Consider the following 12917-nt stretch of genomic DNA (forward strand, 5'->3'; position numbering starts at 1 on the left):
TTTTTTAAATTAAAAAAGCAAAAGCAGTACAATGTGCACTAGAGCCAAATAAAAAACATATGGAGAAGCAAAAATAATAATAAAAAAAGAACATAAAGGACATAGAATCTCACCCACTGCATTCAAAGAGAGCCACTCATTCTTCATCAGAACCTTGAGGTACAACTTTCCATTTGTGTGTTTGTGTCCAGATGTTTTTTGTTTGTTTGTTTATAAACAAAAAATAAGATTTATGTCCTTGATATATGTACTGTTCTGCTTTCTAGGGTAGCACGTCTGACACATTGTTCAGGGGCTGCATAGGCACCACTGTATGGTTGTGTCATCATTTATTTAACCATCATTTATTAGCCCCAGTGTTAAGGACTTCCTTGGTGTCTCAGATGGTAAAGAATCTGCCTGCAATGCAGGAGACCCAGGTTCTGATCTCTGGGTCGGGAAGACCAGACTGAGCAACTTTTCTCTTTCCATGTTAAACACTGAAGGTTTTTCCCAACTTTTTGCTGTTAGAAACAGAAGGGGTCCTTATATTCAATGAAGATTCCTAAAAGCCTTTTTTTTCCCCCCGAGTCTTCCTTAAATAACCATTTCAAATAGAGATAAAATAGAAAATACATAATTCCAGGTTTTGTTTTGGAGACAATTCAGGAAATTTTAATATGGACTGTGTTGTTGTTCAGCCGGGATCAAACCAGAGTTGGTAGGTGGATTCTTTACCGCTGAGCCACCAGGGAAGCCCATGGACTGTGTACTATACACTATTTTGAAAGTACTGTTTTTCGTAGGTTGGATCGTGGTATGGTAGGAGAGTTCAGGAGGTTGTGCTGGAACTAGTTGGAGGTGAAATGTAACGAAGTCATGTTGTCTGCAACATACTTCAAATGAGTCAATGAAGAAGAAAATGGAGAGGGACCAAGATAGAGGCAAATGTGGTAAAATGTTTCTAGTTTGTAAAGGAGGTGATGGATATTGAAGGTGTTCACTCTAGTATTCCCTTTAGTGTTCACTGTAGTGTTCTGGCCAAACTTTTCTATGATCTGAAAATGTTCACAGTGAAAGTTCAGACAATAAAGAAGGCTTTCCCCCCTTTAATTTTATAAAATATACATCCATGTTTACTTTTATATTTTCATATTTTACACTTAAATTTATATTGAATTGGAATTTCTTTGGGGCATAAAGAGGGAGATATGGCTGTCACTTAATTTGAAGTGCTACTTTATGTTTAATTCTTTCGGGAATTTCCATTCTGTTGTAACCACACTGTTTTTCTGATGTAATTTTATGGCATGTTTTTCTTTCTTTTTTTTTTTTTAATTATTTCTTTATTTTTGGCTGCACTGGGTCTCTGTTGCTGCAAAGACTTTCTCTAATTGCCATGAGCAGGGGTCACTGTTGCAATGCTTGGGCTTCTCATTGCGGTGGCTTCTCTTGTTGCAGAGCACAAACTCTAGGTGAGTGGGCTTTAGTAGTGGTGGCACATGGGCTTCATTGCTCCATGGCATGTGGAATATTCCCTGACCAGGGATTGAACCTGTGTCTCCTGCATTGACAGGTGGACTGTCAATCACTGGACCACCAGAGAAGCCCGCATGTTTTTATCTCTAATAAGGCAAATCTCTCCTCTTTATTCCTCCTCTTGCAAACTTTCTTAGGCTTTCTGATGCTTTATTCCTCTAGGTGAGTCTTGGAATAAACACATCAAGTTCATGATTCATTTGAATTTTGATAAAATTATATATTTTAACTATTTGGGCAGACTTGATGTCTTTATAATGTTTACGTTTTTCATTTCAATGACGTAGTATTTCCGTGGAGAGCAAAGAATCCTTCAGAAGCTAAGTGACCATCACAGAACTATTTTGTTTGTTTGAGAAGCTAGTGGCATATTATAGAGTAAGTAAATATGTTGTTTACTTCAGTATTTATTAGATGTGGATGCAAAAAGGAGTAAGACAGAATCCTTGCCACTCGTGGAGTTCACAGTGTATAAAGAATAGTTTAAGTAATGTGGTTCTGTGGGAAAACACAAGCATTTCCAAGGACAGCAGCACCGAAAGGGAATATTTGATGCTGACTGGGGTGAGCAGGCCCCCAGGGGAACTGATACCTGACCACGAATTTAGAGCAGAGAACCCGCATTTTCCAGGTAGCCAGGTTACAGCAGAGTTAAACCAGAGGGACGAGAACAGATAGGAAAGCATAGGGGCTGAGACAGGAGGGTGTATGCAGGGCACCACAGCTGGCTTCATGTTGCTGGGAGATACAGGGAGGCTGTACTATTATTTCATTTTTAATATTTATTTATTTGGCTACCCCGGGTCTTGGTTGCAGCATGAGGGATCTTTAGTTGCGGCATGTGGGATCTAGTTCCCTGGGGACTGAGCCCAGGCCCCCTGCATTGGGAGCGAGGAATCTCAGCTACTGGAGCACCAGGTAAGTCTCAAGGGATGGTATACTTTTGAAAGTAGTTTTGAGGTCAGAGTAACAGGGTGGGAGGGTGCAAGATGATACCATGCAGGAGAACTGGGGACTTTATGCTACTGGTAGAGGAGAGCCCCAGATGGCTCAAGTGGTAAAGAAACCTCCTGCCAATGCAGGAGATGTAAGAGCGGTGGGTTTGATCCCTGGGTTGGGAAGATACCCTGGAGAAGGAAATGGCACCCCACTCCAGTATTCTTATGTAGGAAACCTCATGGGCAGAGGAGCCTAGCAGGCTATAGCCCATGGGGTTGAAAAAGAGTCGGACACGACTGAAGCGACTTAGCAGAGCCTATAAACTCACTCATCCATTCATTCGCTGCTCTCGTGATGTTTGCACTCTACTGGAGAGACAGTAAACAAGTCCACTGAACAGTGGAAAGTGTCACAAGGTCCACAAAGCCAGGAAGTGTGTGTGTTGAGGGTCTGATTTACTCTTTCATGTGATAAGACAAGAGAAACCCCTCTTAAGGGAACAAATGGTATTTGACCAGAGATCTAGGAAGTGAGAGGTCTGTGTTATGTTGGAATGAGGGGGAAAGCATTTGGGTCAGAGGGAACAGTGAGTGCAAAAGCCTTGGGGTGGGAGCACCTTGGCTGATCTGGGGAACAGCGAGAAGGTGCTGCAGCAAGACCAATGTGGGGGGTGGGGGCAAGTCCACAGTGGAGGGAGGGGGAGGGAATTCAGGGCCTTAGAGGCCATGGTAAGGGCTTGGCTTTTCCTCTGAGAGACAGAAAGAGCATGTAAGTTGGGGGACTTGACCTGGGTCTTAGAAGCGTCGCTCTGTCATGTGAAGGTCAGACTGTAAAGAGGCAGGGTCAGAAGAAGGGAGGCTGGATCGGAGGTGGTGGCAGAGATACTGGTGGGAGGGGACTATGGGCTGGACCGGGTGGCAGCTGTGGAAGCGGTGAGCAGTGCTTGAGAGATGGTGGCATTGACCACATACATCCTGACACATCCTGTTTACGGAGATAAGGGAGACTGTGTGAGACACTGATGGTAAAAAACCTAGAATTGTGTTTTGTTCCCATTAAACTGAAGAACCCTAGTTGGAGGCATCAAGACGGTAGTTGGGTAGATGAATCTGGAGTTCAGAAGGCAGGACCAAGCTTAAGACACACTGCTGCTGCTGCTGCTGCTGCTTCACAGGGCAGGATTTAAAAGCCACAGCTTGGCTGCAAAGGCCAAGTTAGAGGCCCTGAGCAAATTGGACGGAGGTGACCAGCCATTAGAGTACTCAGTGTCCAGAGGTCACGTAGATGAGAAAGAAAGGAAGGGGATAGAGAGGAGGACGCCAGAGGAGGCAGAAAACTAAGTGTACTGTCCAGGAAGCGGAGGGAGTAAACTGTTGTGAGGATCCAAGTGACCAGGGCGATCTGAAATGCTGAATGAGAGCTGAGGTGAACCAGTGTTCAGGGGACGCAGGAGCTGGAAACCGCCGTCCTGCTTATGATTTTTTTCCTATTATGTATTAGCGAGTTCTAAGCGTTTTCACTGCAAGGCTGACTCTGAAAGTCGTTCAGGGTGGAAAGTCGTTTAGGGTGATTTCCGTAACTCAGTCATTTCTGAGAGCAGATCCTGCTCATGACTGGCATGCATTTTTATTTTTAGTGGCAGCATTCATCGTGGAGAATGTTGTTAAAGCGTCTTCCTCACCACCTCCGCCTCAAAACTTGCTTGTTGGTCTATTCATTTATCCCAAAACTTAGCTCAAAACTTACCCAGAAATACTTAGGAAGCGCCTGTCGTATGCAACCCCAGGTTTTTCCCGATGGTCTGATATCTCACGCGCAGAACTGTGCCTTCCTCGTGACACCTGGCCTCGGCCTCCCCGCAGTGGGGTTTTTCCAGCCCGCAGTGTCCAGCTGCAGTTCCCCGCGGCCGCCCCTAGAGGCCGGAAGTCGGGCGGCGGGCGCGTCCCTCCCCCACCGGGGAGGAAGACTCTGGGAGCCCCAGAGAGATATGCAGATAAGGGGGCGGGGCAGCCCCAGTCGAGGCTGCCGGCCTGCCGGGGGAGGGGCGGTATGCAGATAAGGTGGGCGGGGCTTGCGGGTGCGCGGGCCGCGGGAGTCGAGGTGGGCGGGCCGCATGCAGATGAGCGAGCGCGGAGCGGCCAGCGGCCGCGGGGACTGAGGCGACGGCCTTTCTTTGACTGGAGCGGACCCGCCAGACGCAGCCGCTTCGTCAGCCCGAGCCGGCGCGAGCGGCCGCGCGGTGGACGCGCCGTCCGAGGCGGCCGGCCGGCCGCTGCCCTAGGCGGCCGAGCCATGGGCAACCACTCGGGGCGGCCCGAGGATCCTGAAGCAGGTCTGTGCGGCGTTCCGGGGGTCGCTGCGCCCCCTCGCGCCCGGGCGCCCTTCCCCCACCGCCCCGGGCCGGGCCGCGCTGCCCGCGGGCGCCGGGGGGCGCGGAGGCGAAGTTCCCGGGCGTGAGTCCCACCTCTGGAATGCGCGGCGGGGGTGGCGGGCTCACCTGTGCCCGCGCCGCGACCGGGGAGCGCCGCCGGCTTACCTGGCGGCTGGACGGGCGGAGGGGGGCCGGGGGCGCCCCCCTCCCGGGTCGGGGGAGGTCCGTGCGGACGTGTGGGCCCCGGCCGCGCCCGTGTCACACACTTTCCAGAGTCCAGTGGACGGTGTGGGAGGTCAGCAGGTCTGTTACTCACCCTCAGATGGGGGGCCGGACGGTGACTGTTGCTCACTCAGAATAGCGGGGGCCGATTCCAGGACCCGTGCTTCCGGTCCTCACACGGGCACTGCTCAGAGACCGCTGGCCTCGTCCTCAGCGCTGAGGGTTAGCCTGGCCTCCCGCAGACCTAGATGCTGCTGGCCACAGGGTCGGGTTTGCCGACGAATAGGATGTTTCTGCCCTGTCACACCCGCAAACGGTTTACTTCAGCGTCCCCAAGTGCGTGCTGGCCGCAAAGGAGATGGTCCCTCTCGGGCTGGAGTCCGGGGGTGGGCAGGTGACCGGTCTGTGAATCTGGGACAGAGTCAGAACTCGAAACTCTTTTCCAGGGGGTGATTTTTAAATTTGAATTTGAATGAGGAAATTGCCCCAGCTTGTCCAGGTGACTTGTCCCCAAATCCGAGGCAGGGCTGTCATTAAGACCTGAGTCTCTTAGCCTCGGTTCACTGGTCTCCACTCACCTGGGCAGGGAGGCCAGGCAGGGGCAGGCAGTGTCCTTGAGGCTGGGAGGCGGCGGCTCTGGTACATTGGACTGGTACAATCAGGATAGGAAACTTGGCCACAAGTGGAGACCATGGAGGAAAAACTATAGAGATGGGATTGATTTTGAAGGGGTGACTTTCTAAACTGCGCAGCCCTCATCCAGCCTTCTTTGGGCAAAATAGCCAATATTTGCAAATTAATGCACATTTGCCTGTGTCATAAACAGCCCTACGATTAGCTATTAGGTAAGGGCTTCCCTGGTGGCTCAGCAGTGAAGAGTCCACCTTCCAGTGCAGGAAACTCAGGTTTAATTACTGGGTCTGGAAGATTCCCTGGAGAAAGAAATGGCAACCCACTCCAGTATTCTTGTCTGGGAAATCCCATGGACAGAGGAGCCTGGTGGGCTATAGTCCATGGGGTCGCAAAGATTCGGACATGACTAAATAAGAAAAGAATATGTAACCTTTTAAACACATCTCATTAATATCCACTTACCCTGTGTATTATTTCCTTGGTGTCAAAACTATGAAGAGACTGTGCCCCTTGTTAGTTTTTAAGTGTTATTTGGGTGCTTGTGTTCCAGTTTCTAACTGACCTTGCTTTTGAAAGCAATCTAATGAATAGAGGATGAAAAAGACATTTTTATGGCAGTGACTTATTTTATCGCACTTTTCCGAGTGCATACAATTTCAGTATGGGAACTCAAGTCTGATTTGCTGCAAGTAAAGATACCCAGTTAGAAAGTCTTAGGAAAGACTGTCTTGCTAGACTGTTGTCAGCTGAAAATGTGCATATAGCTTTAAGTGATCTCTGTGCAGTGATGAAATGCTATAGAATGCACCAATGAGATCCCGGAAATGAGAATTTTGTTAAAGATTAACACATCCTCAATCTGTTTTACCACCTTGCATGAGGCCGGGAGGGCAGGGCCTCCCACTGGCAGATATGGTGCATTGGACTAGACTCAGAGCAAGTGCTTCGAGGGTCCTCAGAGCAGGGGGCCCAAAGGTGAGTGGTGGAGATGAGGAGGAGACAGGCACAGCAACACCCACGCCTGGTTTCTACACCAGTCCTATGTCAGCTTTGTCCTCTGAGGCGCAGACCCTTAAACAGAATCGGGAATGAAGGAGGGTTATTAGAGGGTAAAACGCCTGAGAAAGAAGGGGTGGACACCTGAATCAGGCCAGGAGAGCCATTGGACCAGCACCCAGAAAAGGAAAAGGCAGCAACATTTTTGGGCAGAGAACCTGCAGGTCTGACAAGCTTCCCGGGAGCCCCTGAGAAGACTGCCCGGTAGAGGAGACTTGCTTGGGCAGTGAGAGCCAGGCCATAGTCCTCTCACTGGGTCAGGCCTTGCTGAGGCTTCCTGGAGAAATGTGCCTTCAACTCAAAAGCCAGGCTGAGTCCCAGTGGCACTGGCCGCTGGAGTGTCAGTTCACACCTGTCCTTGCAGCTGAAGCCACAGTTTTTCTTGGAGGGAGATCCAAGCGGCACACCTCCTGGCTGACCCCCTTGAGACCTCAGTTGCTCCAACAGGGAGGGGCCATTAGAGGGTAAATGAGACGGAATCCCCATCTCCACCCCCTGTTCCACCCCCTGACCCTCTGCAGGCAGGCCTGAGGCAGAAGGCAGGGTTTCAGCTGCTGCTGCCTTTCCAGCCTTGAAATTATCCACCATGGCAGCGAGAATTCTCTTGTGTGGGGATGCAGTCCTTGGAGTTGAGTCACTGTGACTGACTGTGGCATTATGGGACGGACGAGAGAAATGAATCAAGCAAAAGACATGAGAGTCTGTGTGAATAAGGGCAGCTGGAATCTGAACCTGTCAAGGACCACATCCCTTACTTCCTCAAAGGTCTCAGTTTAACAGTCCTTCAGTTTTCAACCAGGTGTTCAGTGCCTGCAGATCAGAGAGGGCTGCTGGTTATAGTCACACAGGTTGTGCACTGCTCAAAGGCAGCTGGGAATAAAGAGTGAGTGGGCCAGGGTGGGATTGTATTGCTGCAGAGGAATGGTGCCATTTTATATTCACACATAGGTGCCCAATATGCTAAAGAAACCATATTTTCTACTTAGAGTTAAAACCTTAGAAGGCTTTTCCCAGTGTCACCATGAGCTGACAGCTTCTTACTCTTTGCTTTAAATCTGTGTGTGTTTTTAAACAGTGGATACCAGTGATAGGAAACAAAAGTCAAAGCTTCAACCCCGACTCCCACGGATTCCACTCCCTATTGGTTATAGTTAATGCTGCTAAGTCACTTCAGTCGTGTCCGACTCTGTGCAACCCCATAGACGGCCGCCCACCAGGCTTCCCCGTCCCTGGGATTCTCCAGGCAAGAATACTGAAGTGGGTTGCCATTTCCTTCTCCAATGCATGAAAGTGAAAATTGAAGGTGAAGCCGCTCAGTCGTGTCCGACTCTTAGCGACCCCATGGACTGCAGCCTACCAGGCTCCTCCATCCATGGAATTTTCCAGGCAAAAGTACTGGAGTGGGGTGCCATTGCCTTCTCCGATAGTTAATGCTAACTGTGGTTAAAGACGAATCCCAGAATAGCCCCTTAAGACATTAAAAGTTGATTTCCCCTCACGCCCCAGTCCAGGGTGAGGTGGGGCCCTCTGGGAGTCATATGGTGGTTAGAGGCTCAGGCTGGTGAACGTGTCTTCAGGTTCCAGCTCCTGGGTTCTGCTGACTCTGATGGCAGTCAGGAGAGGGGAGAGGACATGAGGGTCCTGTGGGGGCTGGAGGGGCTGGGCCTGGATGGGGTGCCTGTCATCCCTATGGCATTCCCCCTCCCCACCCCCACCAGGCTCTGGTACCCAGCTCCACCCGGTGTGGAGCGGCTGGAAGGAGGCTCAGCCACTGCCATGCAGAGGCCAGCACGGATGTGAGGTCCACTCTCAACCACATCTGTGTCAATATTTTCTTAGGAAATTTTAGTCAGAAAAATTGAAAGGTATGTATAGCTAGCACCCATAGACCCACCACAGAATCTACAGTTAACATTCTGTCCCCGTTGCTTTATCCTTCTGTTCATCCCACTGTCCATTCGTCACTCCCTTTTATTTTTGATGCATTTCGAGGAAATGGTGGTTATCTCTATAATTCTACATAATTTTGTATGTCTGTACTATTTCTTGATTTATTAGTTTTGAAGGTTGTGTAGAGTGAGGAATTCAGTGTGTTTTTAGTACTGTATTTCTCTCTTCCTCTGTTCCTGCAAGCCATACTAAAATTTTCTGAATTTATTGTTAGTTAAGTTTTAATGGTGGGGTACAGTTGTGGGTGTCTAGTTGTTCACTGTAAAACTTTGCTATATGAAATTTTCATTCAAAAAACAAAAATACTAAGGAAATCTTTTATTATTTAACACTTGTATTTCTTGACTCACCAGCTTTAAATGGTGTCCTTGGCTCAGTAAAGAAGGATATGCTATCTCTACATTTCTTCTGCCGTTTCCCCTACAGGCTCCATACCCTCTTGAGTCTACTGTCAACCTTTTACATGGCAAGAACATTCTGTCTCCTAATTAGTATAATTAAATCTCTGCATGTTTGTAGGTTGATTCTAAAAGTTGAAAACCAATCAGCATTTAAAATACTAGGTTCAAATATGTATCATGTACTGGAAAATCAGGTAGTGCATCTAGAAGCAGAAGAGAAGGAAATTCAGGCTTACATGATTTAATTTATAATCTGTGACAGGCAATATTACTTTAAAAGAAAAAAAATAGGGACTTCCCAGGTGGTCCAGTGGTTAATTAAGACTCTGCTCTTCCAATGCAGGGGACTCGGATTTGATCCCTAGTCAGGGAGTTAAGATCCCACATGCCATGTGGTGTGACCCAAAAAAAAAAAATTAAAGGAAATATAGAAGGAGTAAGGTGACGCAGTGGTAAAGAGTCCACCTGCCAATGCAGGAGACGCAAGATATGGGTTTGATCCCTGGGTCGGGAAAATCCCATGGAGAAGGAAATAGCAACTCACTTCAGTATTCTTGCCTGGAAAATTCCATGGACAGAGGAGACTGGCAGGCTATAGTCCATGGGGTCAAATAGAGTCAGACACGACTGACTGAGCACATAGTCACTATAGTTTTTTACTCCTAGAATGATCTTAACCTGCTTTTACCCTCTAATCCGGCTTCTCAAGTCTACAGATGGTTGTAGAGAATTCATTTTCTTCTTAAAGACAGAAGGCATGGTGGTTGAGAGTTTGGGCTCTGGAGCCACACTGTTCACATCCCAATTTTGTCCCTTAGTAGCTCTGAGGCTTTGAGCACATGAGTTAAGCTCCAGGAAAGAGGACAGTATTACAGCCTGCCTCATTAGGTTGTCGTGGTTGTTAATAGCTTGAAGCACATGATGGATTAGAATAGGCTCACACATCACAGAAAGTGCCTGGTAAGCTTTAGTCATGATTATTCCTGTCCTTCTGACTTAACGTTTCCCGTTCAGACTTGGTTGCCTTCTGGTCTGGCTTTACTCTCAGGTGAGCTGCCTGCTTCTTGAAGCCTTTTTCTTGTTTTGTATGTTCCCTTTTCTCTGACTGGAGTACTTCCTGTGATTCTGTCTGATGCTGAAGTTTTATATATTCTATCATCTCCATGCTCACCTTTTTCTTCCAGTTTTTCTTATTGACTTTGAAATTGACTTTCTTATTGACTTTCTTATTGACTTCATCAATTATATTTTCTATTTCCAAAATATCTTTTTGTGCTTTGTTTTATCTTACTCATAGCAATTCAGAGTTTTGAGTTAAGGGGAAGGGGAGTGGAGTTGGTTGGTGGGCTTAAGCAAATTAGTTAATGGGCTCTCTTGTCCTTAGTTTTAGATTTCAGGGATTCATCAGAGTTTTGACAGCATTCACGAAGAGGAGAATATAGCATGTATTTTTATCAGATGTATTTTGTTCCATAGAAGAATTTTAGAGTGAAACTAGTGTCCTGAGAGACATACTTGGAAAATGCAGCCTTTTAGGATAAAAAAAAAAAAAGATGTATATGTTAAAGATCAGTGATAACACATAATAAAAAAAGGAGAGAATATTAGATATATCTGTTACTATAATAAATGGGTTAAATTCACTTAGAAAAAGAGCCTCCTCCTCTGGATTAACACAGAAAACAAAATATATAAGCTACATAAAAGCATATTCAGATGATAGTTTGATTTTTAAAATTAACTTGGTTAAAGTTGTGAATAATAAATATCTAGTTCTAAAGAAGGCTTTTAAGTTCAACATCAAGTCCAGTTCTTATAAGTTTTTGTGCTTGTTGTACTCATGTGTAATTATTCTTAAAAATATAGTGATTCTTAAGTCCTTATATACATCCCCAAACATTCACACATTCTCTCTTGTGTGTGTGTGTGTAAACACTGTCAATTACACACTTTAAATTAGAATCATGAGGCTGCTCTAAAACTCTTGGAAGATTCAGTTCTCTTAAACATTAAACTTTAAAGTAACTCCAAAATATAGGTATTTCTTAATTTATAATACTATTGCTACTTGTTTATTTAAACTACTTCTCTACTTGATTCAAAACCTTTCTCAAATTAAAAGATGTTTACTTACATGCTTTATTCCAAATAATAACTGGTGTTGGAATTTTATCCCGTATAATTTTGGGGTTGCCTTCTCAGTTTGATGAGGTTTTTTAACCAACAGAGATTTCCGGCAGGAACAGGATTCCTACATGACACCATGCCAGCTGAGCACCTTTTGCTGTGATTGGGGCACAGTCTGGAGCAGCTGGGTTTGCACCCATACAAAGACCATCCATGTGTGATGCCGTGTCTCACGCTTGATCTGACGATCTCTCTCTCTTGCCTTCAGCCTTACTGATAGTTTCCCTGGGCAGAGAATTCTAAGTTAAAAATCTTGGTAATCTCTTTGTGACACCAATTCCAGAACTTGAAGAAGAAAGTGGTCATGATGCCCACGCCCCTTAAATTCAAACTACATTTGATCTTGGAGCTCCTGATAGGTGTCTGAGACCTCTGTTCTAACAGCCATATCACTTGATGAGGGTTTGCACTTCTTTGGCACTTAAAATATGTAACCATCTTCCCATCTGACTCAGAAGACCTTTGACTTTATAGAACACTGCCTGCTTTTCTTAAACTTTCTGTATCATAAAGCAGTATCTGTCTTGATAGTGAAGAAAATGTGATTTAATTGTGGCTATCTCTCATGCCTTTGTCTGACTACTGAAACAATTGTATCAGTTAAAGATACACACCACAAAGCACCTTAAATCAGACAGGACCTTCAGTATTGATAAGAATACAATTCAAGAAGAAAAAAGTAGCAGTTACAAAATGAGTACACTAACTAGACAAACCATGGAAGTGATTAAATGTGAAAGCTATTAAAACTGCCTGAAAAAACTCACATGTGAAATGAGAGACTTCAGTGTGTGTCTTACTGTTTTTCTAGGTTGTTCGTGAAATGGTTAAAACATTGATCTTTTCTAGACCAGAAAGAAAACCTTATTACAGTCTCTTAAGGGAAATTTTACCGGTCACTGTGTGTCACAATGCAGTAAAACTGTAGGAGTAGAAATTGAAATTTTAAACAGTTAATCCATCTTGATACAACATGGTGTGGCTGTAGCTAACTGTACTGTATTGTGTGTTTGAAAGTGGCTGGGGGTGAATCATTTTATAACTGCACTGTGACCGATGGTAACCATGCTTATTGTGGTGATCACTTTACAGTGTATACAAATATCCATACATCATTATGTTGTAAACCTGATACGAGTATAGTGTTATCCACCAATTATATATAAAGAAAGCTATTTGGAAATTTTAACCCAAATAGGATCTGAAAACTATGATTATGGATCATTTAGAAAAATAATAGTGAAATACTATATATAGTTACAAATAGCAAGCCAGTTTAGTTCTCTAAAAGCTTTTATCATAAATGCAGTAAGTACTAGACATAGAAAATTAGAAAATAAAGGACAAAAGAAATCTGGGAAAACAGGAGGGAATTTTATATATATGTGTAATTTTTTTAGTTTTGGCTGCGCTGGGTCTCTGTTGCTACGTGCAGACTTTCTCTCGCTGTGGAGAGTGGGGCTGCTCTTTGTTGCGGTGCTCGGGCTTCTCGTCGCGGTGGCTTCTGGTGGTGGAGCACGGGCTGTAGGCATGAGGGCTTCTGTAGTTGCAGTGCGCGGGCTCAGCAGTCATGGTGCACGGGCTTAGCTGCTCCTTGGCCTGTGAGATCTTCCCAGACCAGGGATCGAACCCCTGTGTCC

At 45.9% G+C, this 12917-nt stretch overlaps 1 protein-coding gene across 10 annotated transcripts in view; it reads left to right on the forward strand.

The window, feature by feature from the left end:
- SPECC1 (sperm antigen with calponin homology and coiled-coil domains 1) overlaps positions 1 to 12917 on the forward strand; it is a 210789-nt gene that overhangs the window by 92432 nt on the left and 105440 nt on the right. The window contains exon 1 of one of the 10 annotated variants that reach the window (XM_043473086.1): positions 4577 to 4789. The exons of the other annotated variants lie outside the window; for them this stretch is intronic. Within the exon in view, the coding sequence (XP_043329021.1) occupies positions 4750 to 4789 (40 nt within the window). The 5' untranslated portion in view covers positions 4577 to 4749. Of the gene's footprint in view, positions 1 to 4576; positions 4790 to 12917 lie in introns of those variants that run through there. 10 annotated transcript variants of the gene reach the window in all.

The sequence above is a fragment of the Cervus canadensis genome, chromosome 1 (assembly GCF_019320065.1).
Source record: "Cervus canadensis isolate Bull #8, Minnesota chromosome 1, ASM1932006v1, whole genome shotgun sequence".
Classification (NCBI taxonomy): domain Eukaryota; kingdom Metazoa; phylum Chordata; class Mammalia; order Artiodactyla; family Cervidae; genus Cervus; species Cervus canadensis.